The sequence below is a fragment of the Lolium perenne genome, chromosome 7 (genome assembly GCF_019359855.2).
Source record: "Lolium perenne isolate Kyuss_39 chromosome 7, Kyuss_2.0, whole genome shotgun sequence".
Lineage (NCBI taxonomy): Eukaryota > Viridiplantae > Streptophyta > Magnoliopsida > Poales > Poaceae > Lolium > Lolium perenne.
In genome coordinates, this window is record NC_067250.2 from 246,671,816 (window position 1) to 246,694,485 (window position 22,670).

The 22,670-nt window shown below is 42.7% G+C and overlaps 3 protein-coding genes across 3 annotated transcripts; 2 read left to right on the forward strand and 1 right to left on the reverse strand.

Annotated features, from left to right (window-relative positions):
* Window positions 1-421: 421 nt before the first annotated feature.
* Window positions 422-1,140, forward strand: LOC139833892 (uncharacterized). The gene is made up of 3 exons (XM_071824260.1): window positions 422-541; window positions 634-855; window positions 979-1,140. Exons 1-3 carry the CDS (start codon window positions 521-523, stop codon window positions 1,138-1,140), a joined length of 405 nt encoding a protein of 134 aa, XP_071680361.1. The 5' UTR covers window positions 422-520.
* A 15,348-nt stretch (window positions 1,141-16,488) lies between these two features.
* On the forward strand, window positions 16,489-19,253 carry LOC127315336 (uncharacterized). Its single transcript, XM_051345831.2, has 4 exons — window positions 16,489-18,388; window positions 18,513-18,605; window positions 18,709-18,971; window positions 19,085-19,253. The coding sequence occupies exons 1-4, from the start codon at window positions 17,369-17,371 to the stop codon at window positions 19,251-19,253; spliced, it is 1,545 nt and encodes a 514-aa protein (XP_051201791.2). The 5' UTR covers window positions 16,489-17,368.
* Window positions 19,254-19,966: 713 nt separating this feature from the next.
* LOC127315337 (protein FAR1-RELATED SEQUENCE 5-like) lies at window positions 19,967-22,469 on the reverse strand. The gene is made up of 2 exons (XM_071824261.1): window positions 21,725-22,469; window positions 19,967-21,627 (listed from the first exon to the last, which is right to left on the reverse strand). The coding sequence occupies exons 1-2, from the start codon at window positions 22,467-22,469 to the stop codon at window positions 19,967-19,969; spliced, it is 2,406 nt and encodes an 801-aa protein (XP_071680362.1).
* Window positions 22,470-22,670: the final 201 nt, after the last annotated feature.

Below are 22,670 nucleotides of genomic sequence, written 5' to 3' on the forward strand. Positions count from 1 at the left end.
CATGTTTTGGTAGAAAAGTGGCACAGAGCATGTAATTTAACATAAAAACATGTAATTAAATGATCTGAAAATACATGTAAAACTATCACTCTTAGTATGTTGATCAACAACATGTTTTAAGACGATTTATGATGAAATCCCATCTACATTGTTTGTAGGATGTACTTTTACTCATTTAATTACATGCTCTATTCACAATCAAACTATGTAGGATGTATTTTTCTGTATTATACACACATATCACTCATATGCCCTTTTCCTGTGTGTATAACTGCACACATATGATGTATATTTCTATTTTATCTCTTTAAACATTTTCTACTCTGTATGTGCTATAAAATACATCTTGAGCTATAAAATACATCCATGTATGTGCTATAGAAAACATGTTCTGTAGTATATGTGTTTCTATGTTTATTCCAGTAAATGAATCTGTGTTTAAGGTTGTAATATATACATACTGTGTATGCATGCATTTTTGTTGGACGGATCACCTGTTGTCTTGTCTTAATAATTCAAAATGATTCCTGTTATCCCTCTGGTAAGTATGATTTTTTACTTTGTTCACTGTTTTGGTTTCTTCAGTCTTACACTTATTCATTTAATTAGCTTTTCTCTTACATATTTCTGTAGAAAAATTCGAGGACTCCAAAGAGTGGGAAGAAGAGAAATAGTATTTCCAGATATAGGAAGATGAAACAAAGGCTGCAGTTCCGAGCTGCCAAAGTTGAGCCGCCTGTTCAGAGTGTTCCTCCTTTGTTGGGTGTTGAACCAATTTCTGTTGTGCCACCAGAAGGAGAGGAAGGTCCATCAGAGAATCCGTGCGAAGAAAATGTTGTTGACAAGAAGGAGAAGGTACTGGATACCATAATTTGTCTCTTTTTTGTACTTACTGTGCTAGTATTTTATATGCATGTACTTCCACTCCCCTTCCTACAAATGTGAAGTATGAATTTTGTGTTGTTCTTTTTTCTGCAGAACAATTTATTCAACCGCGCTTCACCAATGAAGGTTGTGAGGGTACTTAAGAAAATGACAAATGATCAGCGTGCTTTGATCAGCAAATATGATTTCACAGGAATTCTTGGCATGCAGTGTGATAAGGGGTGGCCCGATCTTCTCAGCAAGCAACGGTGGTGATGATGATCACGGGGTGATAGCAGCAGAGAAACACGACGATGTAATGGATGATAACTTGTATGACGCAACGAGATCTCTCGATTGGTCCCTGTCGGCAGATGCAACAGCTCTCAACCCTGCAAGATATTCGCAACTCCACACACTTGCGCACGTAGCCGCCGACCACGAAGCGGTAAGTTGCAATCGTCTAATTCCCAATGGAACAACAGATCACACAAGACTTAAACAGGATCTACACAATATCCAAGCAATATGGTGTAGGAAATTCAATAGTTTTGCAGAGCAAACAACTAAGAACTAGGGTTTATCTTAAACGTGGTCTAAAGCAGCTAGGGGGTCGTCCAAGGCACTTATATAGGCGGCCGGGACGAGTTCTGGTCGAAAAAATACAAGTAAAACCGACCCAGAATAGATCTGGTCGAGACAGACTTGGACTGGTCCGGTCTGGAATCCGGTCGACCGGGCTGTGGACCGGCCGGTCCGGTCGGTGGTCCGGTCAACCGGGCGGCAACCGGGAAACTGCGAAGTTTCCGGTTTCTGCCCGGTACGATACGCTCCCTCCGGTTGGCGGCCGGTTGGCGGCCGGTCGACCGGGCCAGGGACCGGGCGGCCCTGTGTGGGGGCCGGTCTGATCGGGCGCTGGACCGGCCTGGACTTCTTCTTCTCCTCTCGCGCATTCCTCCCGCTCCTCCCTCGCGCGTCCATGAGATATCTTCATGTCCAGCTCTTTGTCCAGCTTCACGTCCATCTTCACGTCCAGCTGCTCCTCTCCTCCTCGTGTGATGCTTGTCTCCTCTTCATACCTGATGATACATAAGTAATAGGACCTAGGTAGTATAAAGTTCTCATCAATCAAGGTATCGTTTAGGAACAAGTTCACCTGTTGTTTAAGTAGCTTCGCACGAGCTCGTGTCATTGGTCCAATCCTGACTTCATTGGACTTGAGCTTCACAGCAGGTTCATCTTCAGTTGGTACTGACGGAGGTAGTAGTGAGGTAGGGATGTCCTCATAATCTCCCCCCTTCAAAAGGCGTCGACCCCGACGCTCCAAGGTCTTCTCCGTCATATGGTGTCAAATCAGCAACATTGAAAGAATTACTGACACCAAACTCATCCTGTGGAAGATCTATCGAGTATGCATTATCATTGATCTTGGCAAGCACTTTGTAAGGACCAGCACCACGAGGCTTCAACTTAGACTTCCTCAGCTTCGGGTACCTATCCTTGCGAAAATGTACCCAGACCAAATCACCAGGCTTGAACAACATCTCCTTGCGCTTCTTATTTATCCTTGCAGCATTGCTCTTACCTTTCTTCTCAATCAACTCTTTAGTCTTCACATGAATCTTTTTCACAAAATCTGCCCTCTTTGATGCCTCCATATTAACTCTCTCATGTATGGGCAAAGGCAACAAGTCAAGTGGCGTAATGGGTTTGAAACCATACACCACCTCAAAAGGACACAGCTCCGTGGTAGAGTGTACCGCCCTGTTGTAAGCAAACTCCACATGCGGCAAACACTCTTCCCACTCCTTCAGGTTCTTCTTGATCATGGATCTCAACAGTTATGACAATGTTCTATTCACCACTTCAGTTTGACCATCAGTTTGGGGATGACAAGTAGTGCTGAACAGCAGCTTCGTCCCCAGCTTTCTCCAAAGCGTCTTCCAGAAGTAGCTCATAAACTTCACGTCACGATCAGAAACAATAGTCTTCGGGACTCCATGTAGACGTACAATCTCCCTGAAAAACAGGTTAGCAATATGCGACGCATCGTCGCTCTTGTGGCAGGCAATAAAGTGGGACATCTTAGAAAATCTATCCACTACCACAAATATAGAATCATGGCCTCTCTTAGTACGCGGCAAACCCAACACAAAATCCATACTAATATCCTCCCATGGTGTAGTAGGTGCCGGTAAAGGAGTATACAAACCGTGAGGCTTCAGCTTGGACTTGGATTTGTTGCAAGTAATGCATCTCCTCACATATCTATCCACGTCCCGCCTCATCTTTGGCCACTAAAAGTGGTCAGCTAGCATGAGTAGCGTCTTCTCACGCCCAAAGTGACCCATCAAACTTCCAGCATGTGATTCCTGCAATAAGAGCAAACGCACAGACGATTCTGGAACACATAGTTTGTTAGCTCTAAACAAAAACCCATCATGTATGTGATATTTTTCCCATGCTTTACCAAGAGCACATAAGCGATATGGTTCAGCAAAATCATGATCAGTAGCATACAAATCACATAGTATCTCTAAACCAGGAATTTTAACATCAAGTTGAGTTAATAGCATATTCTTCCTAGATAGAGCATCAGCAACAATATTATCTTTTCCTTTCTTATGCTTAATAATATATGGAAAAGACTCAATGAACTCAACCCACTTAGCTAGACGCTTATGCAAAGTAGATTGGGCTTTCAGGTATTTTAAAACTTCATGATCAGAATGTATGATAAATTCTTTTGGCCACAAGTAATGTTGCCAAACCTCAAGAACTCTAATTAAAGCATACAATTATTTATCATATATAGGATAGTTCAACTTAGCACCAGAAAGTTTCTCAGAAAAATATGCAATTGGGCGACCCTCTTGCATCAACACACCACCAATTCCAATACCACTAGCATCACATTCAATCTCAAATTGTTTATTGAAATCAGGAAGTGCAAGCAACGGTGCAGAAGTTAACAATCTCTTAAGTTCATCAAAAGCATGATCTTGGGTTGCACCCCACTCAAAAACAACACCCTTTTTAGTCAAATCATTCAAAGGTGCAGCAATAGTACTAAAGTTGGGCACAAATCGGCGATAAAACCCAGCTAGACCATGGAAACTTCGTACTTGACTCACATTCATGGGAGTAGGCCAATTTTGAATAGCTTCAATTTTAGACACATCTACTTCTACTCCATGCTTAGAGACAACATAACCCAGAAATATGACCTTATCTTTGCAAAATGTGCACTTCTCAAGATTACCATAGAGTTGATTATCACGCAACACTTGCAAAACATGTCAAATATGTTTAGTATGATCAGATTCATTGCGGCTGTAGATTAATATGTCATCAAAGTAGACAACTACAAATTTGCCAATAAATTCACGCAAAACATGGTTCATCAGTCTCATGAAAGTGCTAGGTGCATTAGTTAAACCAAAAGGCATTACTAACCACTCATATAAACCAAATTTTGTTTTAAAGGCTGTTTTCCACTCATCCCTTTCTTTCATCCTAATTTGATGATAACCACTACGCAAATCAATTTTAGAGAACACAACAGCACCACTCAATTCATCTAGCATATCCTCTAAACGGGGAATAGGATGACGATATCGAATAGTAATGTTGTTTATAGCTCTACAATCTACGCACATACGCCAAGTACCATCTTTCTTAGGAACTAGAATAACAGGAACAGCACAAGGACTAAGGCTTATGCGGATATAACCTTTGTCGAGTAGCTCTTGTACTTGCTTCTATATCTCCTTCGTCTCTTCGGGATTAGTGCGATATGGCGCCCTATTGGGCAGCGAAGCTCCGGGAATCAAGTCAATTTGATGCTCAATACCTCGCAATGGTGGTAGTCCTGCGGGTACCTCCTCCGGAAACACGTCGCCAAATTCCTGCAAAACATTAGAAACACCAAGAGGAAGAGGGGTCATGTCGTTAGTAACCAAGACCGTACCCCTGTACAAAAGCACAAGAGGCATGGCCGTAGGATCCTCACTAAATTCTCTCATGTCTTCTTTGGTGGCTAATGAAACTAAGGAATTCACTCTCTCACTTTTTGTTATATCACTCACGACATTACAATTCTCTCGCCTATCTAGAGGTGCATCCTCCAAATTCACTTCAATCTTCTGACGAGACTCATTGACAATTTGTTGTGGGGACATAGGCTGTAAGTTAATTTTCTTGCCCTTGTACTCCAAGTGATATGTATTGGCTCGGCCATTGTGTTGCACAGAACGGTCATAGAGCCAAGGCCGACCCAATAGTAGGTGACAAACCATCATAGGAACCACATCAAAGTCAATGCAATCCTTATACGGTCCAATCGCAAACTCAACACGCACCATGTGGTTTACCTTCATCTCACCATTGTCGCTCAACCACTGAATATAATATGGATGCGGGTGCGGTAGGTACTTCAACTTCAGCTTGGTACATAACTCCTTGCTTGCTAAATTGCGGCAACTCCCGCCATCAATAATGACCTTGCAAGCCTTGTCAGGACCAACTAAAGCTTTGGTTTGGAACAAATTGCAGCGCTGAGTAGACGCACTAGGCAACACATTAAGAGCACGCTGCGACACAACAATGGTATGAGCATCAGAAGGATAGGCATCTTCACCATCAGTGTCATAGTCATCATCGTCTGGAGCATTTGGATCAACATCATCTCCAGTCTCATACTCATTGTCCTCATTGATAATCATGACTTTGCGGTTAGGACAATCTCTCTTAAAGTGACCCTTGCCACCACATGTATGGCAAAGCATATCGCGGTTGCGCGCTGTAGACATGCTAGAACCACTCGTACTTACAGCAGATTCGGACTTCTTTGCATTAGATAGATTGGAGACCGGTTTGCTAGGCGGAGTAGAGTAAGGAGCGGAGCGCGTCGAAGGCGCCGGCGCTGTTGAAGGCGCACGGGGTGTAAAACGCCCACCTCCCATAGCACGTCCCTTAACCTTTGCTTCTTCAGCCAACTGTGATTCAGCTTCTCGTGCATGATGTAACAATTGATTCATATTGGTGTAGGTGTAATGACGAACAATGCCTTTAACATCATACTTCAATCCATTGAGAAAACGCTGCATTGTCATCTCTAGAGACTCACGGACACGACCACGCTGCATAAGCATCTCCATCTCCATGTAGTACTCATCAACAGTCTTCACACCTTGCCTCAATAGTGTTAGCTTATCAAATATATTCCGCATGTAATTTGTAGGCACAAAACGAGAAGTCATAACCTCCTTCATAGCACGCCATGTACGGATAGGTTGTGCACCATCTTCGTCGCGGTTACGAACCAAAGAATCCCACCAACGCAATGCATAACCATCAAATTCAGAAGAAGCAAGCTTGATCTTCTTATCTTCAGAATAGTTGGGATGTAAGCTCCATAACTTCTCAATCTTGAGCTCCCAAGTGAGATATTCTTCAACATCAGCTCCTCCTTCAAACTTGGGTATGGAAAACTTGGGCTTACCCAATCCATCTTCTTCATCTTGTCCACGACCATTGCGGCGAAGTGGAACCCAACCACGAGGACGATGACCACGAGGCGCACCACGAGCATTGTGTGCATCATCTTCAAGCTCAGGATCTTCATCATCGTCTTCTTCATTGTTGTTGTGCAGTCAAATTCTCAATAGCGAGGCGCATATCTGCAATATTGCGCTGTATATCCGTCATTTGATCAGCCAATCCAGTGACGGTGACATTAGTAGCATCCATCGTTTGTTTGATCTCGTCAACTGTACCCTTAAGCTCATCATCCTTAGTGCGTAATTCACGTCGCATCTCATTACGAAGAGCTTCATACTCCCTCCATGTGATGATATCTGCCGAATTCTTGTTTTCCTGGTTAACAATCTTATTATCACTAGCAGACATGATTAGTAGGTTAGTGCACTAAATCAAAAATATATGGTGGTATTCTCACAACTCACTCAAAACTGATAAGAAAAGGAAATCTTACCGTTCCAAAGTAAATTAGTATTGCTTACCACTTGTAGTAACAACTAGTGCACGGATGTAGCGAAGCGAATATCAAGGGTATAAGAACAATCACACGACAAAGCAGGGTATATGTGGGGCTGTAGGTAGGCTACCTATTTGCACCAATAACAAGCTCTAGCGCTGACCGTAGACAACCAATGATACTCACACAAGGCGATATAATGGGGCAATGCAACTATATGGAGGAAAGGTTGCAATGCACTAGAGAGACGCTAGCAAAGCTCAACGAGACAGGCACAAGATTGCTCAACTACAGGTGCAGTAAAGAAAAACTTAGGCCTTCACTTGAATTCAACTAGCACGACACTTTTCTTTTTGTATTTTTGTTTTGTAACACACGCAGCTATGTAGCTCTTTTTGCTTCTTTTCTATTTTCTCTATTTTTTTATTTTATGACTCAACTCCTTGATAACACGGCCAACAAGATATGCAAAGCACCAAAACCCTAATGAGCAGCCTGTCGAGTGGTAAAACTAGTCTCTTCTGGGGAAGTTCCTAGTCACGTATATCGAAAGACTGTAGCTATGGTTTGGACACACTGTATGCTATGTGGACTCGGAGTAACAAAAACTGACACTAGACGACTAAATAACACAAGATGATAGAGTAAACTCAAACCCTAAAATACTAGATGAAAGATAAAGTTACGCAAAAACAACTACGAAAAGCAACTAAAACTCGAAATTAGTGCAAGCTATGGCTATGGCAAACCCTAACCCTAATTTTTTTTGGCTTTTTCTGTATAGGAAAACACTCACAACTCAACTATGGGGTGGATTGTGGATGGCTTACCGAGGAAAACTGGAAACCTGATACCAAGATGATAAGGGGTGGCCCGATCTTCTCAGCAAGCAACGGTGGTGATGATGATGACGGGGTGATAGCAGCGGAGAAACACGACGATGTAATGGATGATAACTTGTATGACGCAACGAGATCTCTCGATTGGTCCCTGTCGCCAGATGCAACAGCTCTCAACCCTGCAAGATATTCGCAACTCCACACACTTGCGCACGTAGCCGCCGACCACGAAGCGGTAAGTTGCAATCGTCTAATTCCCAATGGAACAGCAGATCACACAAGACTTAAACAGGATCTACATAATATCCAAGCAATATGGTGTAGGAAATTCAATAGTTTTGCAGAGCAAACAACTAAGAACTAGGGTTTATCTTAAACGTGGTCTAAAGCAGCTAGGGGGTCGTCCAAGGCACTTATATAGGCGGCCGGGACGAGTTCTGGTCGAAAAAATACAAGTAAAACCGACCCAGAATAGATCTGGTCGAGACAGACTTGATCGGTCCGGTCTGGAATCCGGTCGACCGGCCGTGGACCCGGCCGGTCCGGTCGGTGGTCCGGTCAACCGGGCGGCAACCGGGAAACTGCGAAGTTTCCGGTTTCTGCCCGGTACGATACGCTCCCTCCGGTTGGCGGCCGATTGGCGGCCGGTCGACCGGGCCAGGGACCGGCGGCCCGGCGTGGGGGCCGGTCTGACCGGGCGCTGGACCGGCCTGGACTTCTTCTTCTCCTCTCGCGCATTCCTCCCGCTCCTCCCTCGCGTGTCCATGAGATATCTTCATGTCCAGCTCTTTGTCCAGCTTCACGTCCATCTTCACGTCCAGCTGCTCCTCTCCTCCTCGTGCGATGCTTGTCTCCTCTTCATACCTGATGATACATAAGTAATAGGACTTAGGTAGTATAAAGTTCTCATCAATCAAGGTATCGTTTAGGAACAAGTTCACCTGTTGTTTAAGTAGCTTCGCACGAGCTCGTGTCATTGGTCCAATCCTGACTTCATTGGACTTGAGCTTCACAGCAGGTTCATCTTCAGTTGGTACTGACGGAGGTAGTAGTGAGGTAGGGATGTCCTCATCATCTCCTCCCTTCAAAAGGCATCGACCCCGACGCTCCAAGGTCTTCTCCGTCATATGGTGTCAAATCAGCAACATTGAAAGAATTACTGACACCAAACTCATCCTGTGGAAGATCTATCGAGTATGCATTATCATTGATCTTGGCAAGCACTTTGTAAGGACCAGCACCACGAGGCTTCAACTTAGACTTCCTCAGCTTCGGGTACCTATCCTTGCGAAAATGTACCCAGACCAAATCACCAGGCTTGAACAACATCTCCTTGCGCTTCTTATTCATCCTTGCAGCATTGCTCTTACCTTTCTTCTTAATCAACTCTTTAGTCTTCACATGAATCTTTTTCACAAAATCTGCCCTCTTTGATGCCTCCATATTAACTCTCTCATGTATGGGCAAAGGCAACAAGTCAAGTGGCGTAATGGGTTTGAAACCATACACCACCTCAAAAGGACACAGCTCCGTGGTAGAGTGTACCGCCCTGTTGTAAGCAAACTCCACATGCGGCAAACACTCTTCCCACTCCTTCAGGTTCTTCTTGATCATGGATCTCAACAGTTATGACAATGTTCTATTCACCACTTCAGTTTGACCATCAGTTTGGGGATGACAAGTAGTGCTGAACAGCAGCTTCGTCCCTAGCTTTCTCCAAAGCGTCTTCCAGAAGTAGCTCATAAACTTCACGTCACGATCAGAAACAATAGTCTTCGGGACTCCATGTAGACGTACAATCTCCCTGAAAAACAGGTTAGCAATATGCGACGCATCGTCGCTCTTGTGGCAGGCAATAAAGTGGGACATCTTAGAAAATCTATCCACTACCACAAATATAGAATCATGGCCTCTCTTAGTACGCGGCAAACCCAACACAAAATCCATACTAATATCCTCCCATGGTGTAGTAGGTGCCGGTAAAGGAGTATACAAACCGTGAGGCTTCAGCTTGGACTTGGATTTGTTGCAAGTAATGCATCTCCTCACATATCTATCCACGTCCCGCCTCATCTTTGGCCAATAAAAGTGGTCAGCTAGCATGAGTAGCGTCTTCTCACGCCCAAAGTGACCCATCAAACTTCCAGCATGTGATTCCTGCAATAAGAGCAAACGCACAGACGATTCTGGAACACATAGTTTGTTAGCTCTAAACAAGAACCCATCATGTATGTGATATTTTTCCCATGCTTTACCAAGAGCACATAAGCGATATGGTTCAGCAAAATCATGATCAGTAGCATACAAATCACATAGTATCTCTAAACCAGGAATTTTAACATCAAGTTGAGTTAATAGCATATTCTTCCTAGATAGAGCATCAGCAACAATATTATCTTTTCCTTTCTTATGCTTAATAATATATGGAAAAGACTCAATGAACTCAACTCACTTAGCTAGACGCTTATGCAAAGTAGATTGGGCTTTCAGGTATTTTAAAGCTTCATGATCAGAATGTATGATAAATTCTTTTGGCCACAAGTAATGTTGCCAAACCTCAAGAACTCTAATTAAAGCATACAATTCTTTATCATATATAGGATAGTTCAACTTAGCACCAGAATGTTTCTCAGAAAAATATGCAATTGGGCGACCCTCTTGCATCAACACACCACCAATTCCAATACCACTAGCATCACATTCAATCTCAAATTGTTTATTGAAATCAGGAAGTGCAAGCAACGGTGCAGAAGTTAACAATCTCTTAAGTTCATCAAAAGCATGATCTTGGGTTGCACCCCACTCAAAAACAACACCCTTTTTAGTCAAATCATTCAAAGGTGCAGCAATAGTACTAAAGTTGGGCACAAATCGGCGATAAAACCCAGCTAGACCATGGAAACTTCGTACTTGACTCACATTCATGGGAGTAGGCCAATTTTGAATAGCTTCAATTTTAGACACATCTACTTCTACTCCATGCTTAGAGACAACATAACCCAGAAATATGACCTTATCTTTGCAAAATGTGCACTTCTCAAGATTACCATAGAGTTGATTATCACGCAACACTTGCAAAACATGTCGAATATGTTTAGTATGATCAGATTCATTGCGGCTGTAGATTAATATGTCATCAAAGTAGACAACCACAAATTTGCCAATAAATTCACGCAAAACATGGTTCATCAGTCTCATGAAAGTGCTAGGTGCATTAGTTAAACCAAAAGGCATTACTAACCACTCATATAAACCAAATTTTGTTTTAAAGGCTGTTTTCCACTCATCCCTTTCATTCATCCTAATTTGATGATAAGCACTACGCAAATCAATTTTAGAGAACATAGCAGCACCACTCAATTCATCTAGCATATCCTCTAAACGGGGAATAGGATGACGATATCAAATAGTAATGTTGTTTATAGCTCTACAATCTACGCACATACGCCAAGTACCATCTTTCTTAGGAACTAGAATAACAGGAACAGCACAAGGACTAAGGCTTATGCGGATATAACCTTTGTCGAGTAGCTCTTGTACTTGCTTCTGTATCTCCTTCGTCTCTTCGGGATTAGTGCGATATGGCGCCCTATTGGGCAGCGAAGCTCCGGGAATCAAGTCAATTTGATGCTCAATACCTCGCAATGGTGGTAGTCCTGCGGGTACCTCCTCCGGAAACACGTCGCCAAATTCCTGCAAAACATTAGAAACACCAAGAGGAAGAGGGGTCATGTCGTTAGTAACCAAGACCGTACCCCTGTACAAAAGCACAAGAGGCATGGTCGTAGGATCCTCACTAAATTCTCTCATGTCTTCTTTGGTGGCTAATGAAACTAAGGAATTCACTCTCTCACTTTTCGTTATATCACTCACGACATTACAATTCTCTCGCCTATCTAGAGGTGCATCCTCCAAATTCACTTCAATCTTCTGACGAGACTCATTGACAATTTGTTGTGGGGACATAGGCTGTAAGTTAATTTTCTTGCCCTTGTACTCCAAGTGATATGTATTGGCTCGGCCATTGTGTTGCACAGAACGGTCATAGAGCCAAGGCCGACCCAATAGTAGGTGACAAACCATCATAGGAACCACATCAAAGTCAATGCAATCCTTATACGGTCCAATCGCAAACTCAACACGCACCATGTGGTTTACCTTCATCTCACCATTGTCGCTCAACCACTGAATATAATATGGATGCGGGTGCGGTAGGTACTTCAACTTCAGCTTGGTACATAACTCCTTGCTTGCTAAATTGCGGCAACTCCCGCCATCAATAATGACCTTGCAAGCCTTGTCAGGACCAACTAAAGCTTTGGTTTGGAACAAATTGCAGCGCTGAGTAGACGCACTAGGCAACACATTAAGAGCACGCTGCGACACAACAATGGTACGAGCATCAGAAGGATAGGCATCTTCACCATCAGTGTCATAGTCATCATCGTCTGGAGCATTTGGATCAACATCATCTCCAGTCTCATACTCATTGTCCTCATTGATAATCATGACTTTGCGGTTAGGACAATCTCTCTTAAAGTGACCCTTGCCACCACATGTATGGCAAAGCATATCGCGGTTGCGCGCTGTAGACATGCTAGAACCACTCGTACTTACAGCAGATTCGGACTTCTTTGCATTAGATAGATTGGAGACCGGTTTGCTAGGCGGAGTAGAGTAAGGAGCGGAGCGCGTCGAAGGCGCCGGCGCTGTTGAAGGCGCACGGGGTGTAAAACGCCCACCTCCCATAGCACGTCCCTTAACCTTTGCTTCTTCAGCCAACTGTGATTCAGCTTCTCGTGCATGATGTAACAATTGATTCATATTGGTGTAGGTGTAATGACGAACAATGCCTTTAACATCATACTTCAATCCATTGAGAAAACGCTGCATTGTCATCTCTAGAGACTCACGGACACGACCACGCTGCATAAGCATCTCCATCTCCATGTAGTACTCATCAACAGTCTTCACACCTTGCCTCAATAGTGTTAGCTTATCAAATATATTCCGCATGTAATTTGTAGGCACAAAACGAGAAGTCATAACCTCCTTCATAGCACGCCATGTACGGATAGGTTGTGCACCATCTTCGTCGCGGTTACGAACCAAAGAATCCCACCAACGCAATGCATAACCATCAAATTCAGAAGAAGCAAGCTTGATCTTCTTATCTTCAGAATAGTTGGGATGTAAGCTCCATAACTTCTCAATCTTGAGCTCCCAAGTGAGATATTCTTCAACATCAGCTCCTCCTTCAAACTTGGGTATGGAAAACTTGGGCTTACCCAATCCATCTTCTTCATCTTGTCCACGACCATTGCGGCCAAGTGGAACCCAACCACGAGGACGATGACCACGAGGCGCACCACGAGCATTGTGTGCATCATCTTCAAGCTTAGGATCTTCATCATCGTCTTGCTGTTGTTGTTGTGCAGTCAAATTCTCAATAGCAAGGCGCATATCTGCAATATTGCGCTGTATATCCGTCATTTGATCAGCCAATCCAGTGACGGTGACATTAGTAGCATCCAGCGTTTGTTTGATCTCGTCAACTGTACCCTTAAGCTCATCATCCTTAGTGCGTAATTCACGTCGCATCTCATTACGAAGAGCTTCATACTCCCTCCATGTGATGATATCTGCCGAATTCTTGTTTTCCTGGTTAACAATCTTATTATCACTAGCAGACATGATTAGTAGGTTAGTGCACTAAATCAAAAATATATGGTGGTATTCTCACAACTCACTCAAAACTGATAAGAAAAGGAAATCTTACCGTTCCAAAGTAAATTAGTATTGCTTACCACTTGTAGTAACAACTAGTGCACGGATGTAGCGAAGCGAATATCAAGGGTATAAGAACAATCACACGACAAAGCAGGGTATATGTGGGGCTGTAGGTAGGCTACCTATTTGCACCAATAACAAGCTCTAGCGCTGACCGTAGACAACCAATGATACTCACACAAGGCGATATAATGGGGCAATGCAACTATATGGAGGAAAGGTTGCAATGCACTAGAGAGACGCTAGCAAAGCTCAACGAGACAGGCACAAGATTGCTCAACTACAGGTGCAGTAAAGAAAAACTTAGGCCTTCACTTGAATTCAACTAGCACGACACTTTTCTTTTTGTATTTTCGTTTTGTAACACACGCAGCTATGTAGCTCTTTTTGCTTCTTTTCTATTTTCTCTTTTATTTTTATTTTATGACTCAACTCCTTGATAACACGGCCAACAAGATATGCAAAGCACCAAAACCCTAATGAGCAGCCTGTCGAGCGGTAAAACTAGTCTCTTCTGGGGAAGTTCCTAGTCACGTATATCGAAAGGCTGTAGCTATGGTTTGGACAAAACACACTGTATGCTATGTGGACTCGGAGTAACAAAAACTGACACTAGACGACTAAATAACACAAGATGATAGAGTAAACTCAAACCCTAAAATACTAGATGAAAGATAAAGTTACGCAAAAACAACTACGAAAAGCAACTAAAACTCGAAATTAGTGCAAGCTATGGCTATGGCAAACCCTAACCCTAATTTTTTTTTGGCTTTTTCTGTATAGGAAAACACTCACAACTCAACTATGGGGTGGATTGTGGATGGCTTACCGAGGGAACACTGCAATCTGATACCAAGATGATAAGGGGTGGCCCGATCTTCTCAGCAAGCAACGGTGGTGATGATGATCACGGGGTGATAGCAGCGGAGAAACACGACGATGTAATGGATGATAACTTGTATGACGCAACGAGATCTCTCGATTGGTCCCTGTCGCCAAATGCAACAGCTCTCAACCCTGCAAGATATTCGCAACTCCACACACTTGCGCACGTAGCCGCCGACCACGAAGCGGTAAGTTGCAATCGTCTAATTCCCAATGGAACAGCAAATCACACAAGACTTAAACAGGATCTACACAATATCCAAGCAATATGGTGTAGGAAATTCAATAGTTTTGCAGAGCAAACAACTAAGAACTAGGGTTTATCTTAAACGTGGTCTAAAGCAGCTAGGGGGTCGTCCAAGGCACTTATATAGGCGGCCGGGACGAGTTCTGGTCGAAAAAATACAAGTAAAACCGACCCAGAATAGATCTGGTCGAGACAGACTTGACTGTCCGGTCTGGAATCCGGTCGACCGGGCTGTGGACCGGCCGGTCCGGTCGGTGGTCCGGTCAACCGGGCGGCAACCGGGAAACTGCGAAGTTTCCGGTTTCTGCCCGGTACGATACGCTCCCTCCGGTTGGCGGCCGATTGGCGGCGATCGGCGACCGAGGCCGACGGCGGCCGGCGTGGGGGCCGGTCTGACCGGGCGCTGGACCGGCCTGGACTTCTTCTTCTCCTCTCGCGCATTCCTCCCGCTCCTCCCTTGCGCGTCCATGAGATATCTTCATGTCCAGCTCTTTGTCCAGCTTCACGTCCATCTTCACGTCCAGCTGCTCCTCTCCTCCTCGTGCGATGCTTGTCTCCTCTTCATACCTGATGATACATAAGTAATAGGACTTAGGTAGTATAAAGTTCTCATCAATCAAGGTATCGTTTAGGAACAAGTTCACCTGTTGTTTAAGTAGCTTCGCACGAGCTCGTGTCATTGGTCCAATCCTGACTTCATTGGACTTGAGCTTCACAGCAGGTTCATCTTCAGTTGGTACTGACGGAGGTACTAGTGAGGTAGGGATGTCCTCATCACAGTGTTCGAAATTAAACCCAGAGCTATGCAGATTCCTTATGGAGTGCTTTGATCTTGTTTCTTGTCATCTTGATTTTGGAGACAGGGGAAGAATTCCAGTAGATGTTGATTCTGTTTTCAGAGTTATGGCAGTTCCAATGGGAGTACATCCTGTCCCGTACTACTCTGACATTGACGCAACCAGTGCTATCTTTGAGATGCTTGAGATACATGATGGAAAGCAGCCAACCGTAGCATCCATTGAGAAGCAGTTGGGTGAAGATTATCCTGCAGATGATGCTTACCTGAGGAAGTTCATCATGTACCTCATCTCATCTGTGTTTGCTCCTACCACGGGGATTCATGTCAGTCCAAAATGTTATCCTCCGCTAATTAACATAGCTGCCATCCCAAGATATAATTGGGCTAGATTCATCATAGACATTTTGATCCAGACTGCAAATGCGAAGGGAAAGAAAAACTGGTTCAAAGCTTGCATGCCTTACCTCATGGTCAGTTATCTATTGTTTCTTACAACTCTATGTATTTCTGCACACATTTTATTTTCTGATTTAGTTCACGAGGCAGCGGCTAATGTATTTTTTCACTGTTTTTTCTATTTGTATTTGTAGGTTCTATATGTTGATGCTTTGGAAACAGATGGAATAGATGTGCCAGATGTTGAACCTCGTATTTCTGTATGGACAAATATGATGATTAAGGCTGATGTTGATCAAGATACTAAGAGTGATGGTTCATTTGGGAAATTACCGGTAACTTACTGATTCAACATCTATTTTTTCTGAACTTTTTTTCCTTGACTTGCTCTTGCTACCTTTTCATTCTAATTTTCCTGAAACATGTATCTTTTTTCAGCTAAAGGCTTGCTTCAGGAACAAGCCGTTTCTTTTCTCGGGAGATCAGAATGTGTTGGATATCTTCATCCGACGACATGCACCAGGCAATCTAGATGAAGAGGTAATTTTTCTTTTGTCTACAGCTGCTTGTGTATATTTTTGCAATTCTAGAGCATTGATAAATTGCCCCTTCTGCCATTGTACCAACCTAGTCTTACATGTACTTTTTTTCATTTTTTACATGTAACAGCAAATGAGAAACTACAGATCAGCAATCACTAACATGTGCAACAGTTTTGAGGCTGGACTTTCTGAGTTCATTAGATCTGTAGGAAACAATCAAGGCAAGGAAAGTACAAGGACAAATGTTGCACATGAAACAGGGCAGCCAAAAAACAAGCCGAAATGGAGGAGAGCAGCACATTTTCCACAGTCTGTTGATGAGAGAGTAGTCCATGAGAAAGATGAAGAAGAAATTAGTGCAGCGGTCAAACCAGATAAGAATGATGCAGCAGCGGTCAAACCAGATAAGAATGATGCACCAGATCATCTACCTGAGACAAAATCAAAGAAAAGAAAACTTGCACACAAAGGAATGGGTGGAGCCAGAGATAACGAGAAGTCCATCAAGGACACAAGCATGCCCAACAATGAAGTGAAGTTTGACGAGGATGGCGCTAACGAAGATGTTGTAGACAAGTCATTAGAGGAAGAGGATGAACAAGATGTGACTATGGATTCACATGTCAGTGATTTGACTGCCAATGCTGAATCTAGCACAGTAAACACAGAAGCAATTCCTGAACCTGTAGTACTACCTCCTTCATCCACAGATGGTGTTGCAGTTACACAGAGTGATGCACCAGGTTTTGTATGCGCCACAGCTGATGTTTTGAAGCATCTACAACTATATGGGTCTGGTTCACAATCTAGTGCAGAAGCAACTCCAGTGGATCAAGCTAATGGAGGAAGCAAGAGTTCAATCAAAGTGCCTGATGGGGCTGCATCAGTACCCACCATGGTTTCAGGAAAATCAAAAAAGAAAGTTACATTTGCAGACAAAGGGAAAAAAATGTACAGGGGAATTCTGCTGATTCATCTCCTACTGCTAGGAGACCAGTTACAAGATCCATGTCCCCACTGAAGTCAAATATTGCTGTAGATTTGGAGATGAAAAATTCTCCCAGCCCTAGAAGAGTCACGAGGTCTTCTACTCCTGAAAATGTGACAAGGCAGAAAGTTGTAGCTTCGAGGGGAAGGCCGTCATCATCTATTGGTCGACATAATGGAGTTAACTCTGTTGATCTTGCATGTAGCATCGACCTGAACACGAATTTGGTTCTAGATGGTCATGAAACGCCTCAAAATACACCTGCTGCTACAACAGTTGTTACATCTGACACAGTTCCTTCTGCTGAAACTATTCCAAACCATGGCAATGTGATCTTGCAAGAAGCCACACCAGTGAATGTCAGAAGTAATCCTGCTGCTGGGTCAGCAGAGATGGTCATTAGCATTGACATTAACAGGAAACTTGACCTTGAATTCGGTACTGCAAAAGTTGTAACACAAACTGAACAACAGAGGAAGTTTAAAGAGCTCAAGGAAGATTGTCCTTCTTTCGATCTTGGCTTCGATCTGAAGGAGGCTGGGAAAAAGGTTGATGAAGGTGCTACAATTGAAGAACCAGTAATCATTTCAAGCAACGATAGTGGTGACTCTCTGGACAAAATATATGCGACCATCGATATGCCCATTACGCCATCGACAGTACAAGTAAAGGAGTTGCAGAAGGTAGTGTTGTCGCCGAGGAACCCAAATAGTGTAACACCAGTACCTCAAGCTAGGAGAGTTGTAAAACTGGGGCCTAAACAGAAATCGCCATATGAGAATTTCTGCAAAAAACCTACTGTCACTAGGTCAGATGCTGAGTTGTACATCAAAGTGTGCTCATATGGTGGCAGAACCAAGCACCTGTTGAACAAAGAAAAAATTATTGACTATGGTACCTTCTTCATCTATCTCCGCGACTTGGCAGATTCAATCAAGCCAGATGGTTGGATAAGCAACTCAACCTTCGAGATAGGTTTACTTAGTATGTCTGAGGAGATGGCCAAGCAGAAAAAATTTCTGATGCCACTAAGGCTTGCTGTAAGTACAATCTTTATATATTTGCTTGATGTACCTTTCTCATTATATTCTGATCTACTTTCGATTTTCTTCTTCCTTTTCCCATTTTCCTAACAGACTTTCTTCATTCACATCATTTGTGCAGACCAAACTAAGGGAACCATCATGCCACTTAGATAAGGAGGTGCAGAAAGCATTTGAATGCACGCCTACATACCGGCTAGACCACAAAGATATGGTTAGTTTGTAATTTCATTTAATTACTTTTTCCTCTGATGCTTTTTTTACACCCAGTAGCTTTTGTGACACCTATATTTTCTCTTCATCATCCCCTTTTGCAGATATTGTTCTCTGTCCTCCAAAATCTCACTCATAATCTCAAAATTATGAGTGGACACTATTACTTAATCGTGCTAAATTTGAAGGCTGGGAGGTTCGAAGTAATGGATTCAATGAGGAAGGAGGGAGACAAGTTACTTATGCAAGATGCTAGAAATATCATTGGAAGCATCAAGCACTTCTGGCAAGCTAACTATAGCGCCTCAAAGATTGACATCTCCAAATACATGACTGTTCTAAAACCAACTCCAATGCAGAAGACAACGTTAGTACAAACTCTTGACTTCTGTCATTCCATATACCAGTTCCATTGTCATTTCAATTGTTTTGCATTTTGGGAAAAAGCTTTGATGAACTTTTTGTTTTGCTTGTTCCAAGTTACGATTGCGGCTACTTCGTCTTGAAGTTCATCGAATCTTGGGATGGAAGGAGGTTACTGCCATTCTCACCCTACGACATGCCCGCACTAAGGAAGCTTTACCTCAAGAGATGGATGGCTACTGAAAGAAACCTCATCAACTGGGATGAACTGCTCTTCCCAAATTGATACAAAGGTACATTCTGTTTTTTTACAGAATGCTACAATGCTATCTTTTTGTATCTTATCTGTTGTGGCGGACATGAATACAATCTCTAAAAGTTTTGTTTTATCATATTAAGTGAAAAAAGGCTGTATCATTTGAATTTTTCAGAAGCTCTATGTGTTGTACTACATTTGCTATCTAATATTTACATGCAAAGGTTCTAAATCCTTCTCTTTTTTTCTCAATGGCATGTTTGTTTTATTTTCAACCTAAATACGTTTGTGCAAGTAGTTTTATGCACATGATGTCCTCAACAGCTTTGAAAGCTCACAGAATATGAAAAATAAGTCGATAGGAACTTAATTTTGGCGTCGGTTAGTTTCTTCAATTAGACACATGAAAGCAACATCAGTATGTTTGGTCCATACTGTTCCAAAATCAACTTAGTTGCAAACACGAACTAAGAACCCGCTTCAGATTTAATTTTTGGACACACAAAATAATAAGTCCGACCATGCAACTTAGAACCATAGGAACTTAATTATTACATCTGCTAGTCTCTTCACCACTTCAGAACAAAACTTCACCAATTTTGTCATCACAAAAATTACAACCAACTGACACAAAAATTTCGAACCAGCAACCAACTTACACAAATATTTGGAACCAGCCAACATGAACTACAGTTTTAGCTTCATGCACGCAAAGTGTGGTAGCCATTTTATGTTCGCAACATCTACACCATGTCACGGAAAAAGTCTATTTCCTTTTGCTCTGGCCCTGGGGTAAGCTTTGAGGGGCATGTAGCTGCAGTGTGATGAATAGAACCACAAACACTGCACTTCACAGCTTTAGAAGACTTCAAGTGGAGACCAGATTGCTTTCTTTTTTCTCCTGGACGCCCTTTAGTGGTAGTGTACACAGGATCCTCAACATGATCAAATCTGGAAGAACTTCCTTGCCAAGGATCACCACTATTTTCTACACCTGGTGAGTCACCTTCAGTGGTACCAGCGGTCTTCTTTTTTTTCCGTTTTGCCGAGTCAGAAGCTTTCATTGCTTTCAACTCCTTCTCCAGAGCGGCGATGTATTTATCTGCTACATCTTTTGCTTTGTCTGAAGTACATGCAATTTTGGCTACACTTGTAAAATCATTGCATAATGTTCCATACCGTAGCAACTGCCTTTCTTTGTTATTCATTTTCCTATCAGCTGGCACTTGAGGCAAATCCATCTTCTCCACCACAATTGTTTCCTGGGGTACTCTCCATCTGTTTAGAATGTATTTCTCTGGAATGTACTCAATTACACCCAATTGTACCATAACTCTCATTATATGGCAGCACAGCAGCCCGTCCCTACTAAACTTGCAGCACTCACAACTGTAAGTTTCTGTCGCCAAATTAGCGTCAACCCTGTATCTTTTCCGCCCATAACCAAAGACTGAAGGCTTAATTGGAACAACATCAAATTTTTCTGCATCAAGCTGTTGTACATTGTAGGATGTCACTTTCCGAATCTCAGCACGGAAACGTAAGTATATGGGTCGTGTATAAACATTCAAAGCTTGCTCTTCCAGAGGGAAATCTCCCCAGACCCTAACAGTTTTATCTTCATCCTTAAACTCAACAGAGTCCTCTGATACATCAATTTTTTCCTGCAACTTCAAGTATTGTTCAAAGAAATTGTGCAGGCTATTGTGCGGGTCAATGTACCTTTTCAAAACAGCATTGAAACCCTCACTGCGAGCAGTAGTCTGTAGGAACGGGAAGAACCGGTCCATAAAGTAGGCAGGGACAAATGTACGTCTGATACGATAAAGGTCACTCAAATGCGTGTTGTCCGCAACATTGTGTTTGGCTATCATATCTGCCCACCTACCTTCAAATTCCTCAACTGACATGCTGTAGTCAATAATTTCATTCAATTCATTCCTTAGATCCTCATGCTTAGACATGAAATTACCAAGTACAGGTTGCGCATTCTGCATAATGTGCCACCTACAGTTCCTGTGACAACAATCAGGAAATGTTTCCAGAATAGCAGTTCGCATGGCTGCATCTTGATCAGTTATGATGTTCTGCGGTTGGACGCCACCCATAGCTTCAAGAAACTCCTCAAAAAGCCATACAAAACTCTCAACATTCTCGTTCCGAAGGAAACCGCAGCCTAGTTGTATAGTTTGACCATATCGGTTAATACCAACGAATGGGGCAAAGGGCATGCCATACATATTGGTCATGTAGGTAGTGTCAAATGACAAGCAGTTGCTATAGTTTTTGTATGCAGCTATAGCAGCTCCATCCACCCAGAATATGCGGTCAACCTTGTCTGCATGATCAGTATGTAAGTTGAAGTAGAAATCAGGATCATCCTTCTTAATCCTCGCAAAGTGAGCTAACAAAGAATGACATGTCTTTATGTGAGTGCTCGTTATCTATGTTAGACATTAAGTTGCTCACATCTTTACTGTCGTACGGAACATTGGCCAGACCTCCATATACTTCTGCCATAATCCGCATGATCCTTCCTGCTGAGAGACTGACCTTATGCAATAGTCTTACAAAATCCTTTTCCTCCTTAGGAATTCCTTTATGAGACCTTAAGTACTTCTTCAACGAGAATTTCTTTATTAATTTGTGATTGTGCTCCTCAATGAAGTATGTTACATGCCACTTCTTCCCTTTCCTTCTTACTCTCATACGAGCCTTGCATTCTGTTTTGTTAGTGATGCTCCGGTTCCTTTGCCTAACTGGAGGTACATCTAGTTGATTTATATCCTCATTTTTCCCACTCTTGTTGCAAACAAAAAGCTGCTTGTCCTTCTGTCCATCAATGGTCGAGTTCTTCGATGTACTACACTTGATGGAAAAACCAACTTGATGAGCATATCTGTTGTAGTGCAACTTCGCCTCGTCCCATGATTCAAACATCATGCCTGGGTAAGGTGTCTGGATGTTATTTTGACTGCATGGTGTTGACTGGACTTCTTCGTCATCATCATCACCACCTTCTGAGTCATCAGTCGACAGTGTTTGTCCAGTTACAGCTTCTGTATCAGCAGATACATTTGTGTTGCTACCGCTTGCATGCTTACTACCATATGCTTCTTTTCTTACATCACCGCTGCTTGTCATCCTTGCATTACTGCCAGATAAACCACCCTTTTCCAAATTTTCTGAATCACTCAAAGCCTCAATTGCTACTTCATTCAGATCAAGTCCACGACGATCATCCATATCTGTAAGGAAGAAACACACTTGTAAAATAAAAAAACAGGGAGGGGCATGTAAATTGCTGAACATAGTGTCAAATTTAATATGTAGTTATTCAAGAAATAAAATTTGTATAGCTGAACCTTACAAAACTGCATGCATTCTAACATAATCTTCCTACTTGATGTTCTTACAGGTTATATATATGCAAGAAGCTAAACCACA

Excerpts from the sequence above, each read along its gene's own strand:
- LOC127315336 (XM_051345831.2), top strand. The coding sequence starts at position 17,369 with ATGTCCCCACTGAAGTCAAATATTGCTGTAGATTTGGAGATGAAAAAT. Across the intron at positions 18,389-18,512 it reads TGATGCCACTAAGGCTTGCT|ACCAAACTAAGGGAACCATC; the intron begins GTAAGTACAATC and ends TCATTTGTGCAG. Across the intron at positions 18,606-18,708 it reads GGCTAGACCACAAAGATATG|ATATTGTTCTCTGTCCTCCA; the intron begins GTTAGTTTGTAA and ends CCCCTTTTGCAG.
- LOC139833892 (XM_071824260.1), top strand. The coding sequence starts at position 521 with ATGATTCCTGTTATCCCTCTG. Across the intron at positions 542-633 it reads TGATTCCTGTTATCCCTCTG|AAAAATTCGAGGACTCCAAA; the intron begins GTAAGTATGATT and ends ATATTTCTGTAG. Across the intron at positions 856-978 it reads TTGTTGACAAGAAGGAGAAG|AACAATTTATTCAACCGCGC; the intron begins GTACTGGATACC and ends TTTTTTCTGCAG.
- LOC127315337 (XM_071824261.1), bottom strand. The coding sequence starts at position 22,469 with ATGGATGATCGTCGTGGACTTGATCTGAATGAAGTAGCAATTGAGGCT. Across the intron at positions 21,628-21,724 it reads TATGGCAGAAGTATATGGAG|CTCACTTTGCGAGGATTAAG; the intron begins GTCTGGCCAATG and ends ATTCTTTGTTAG.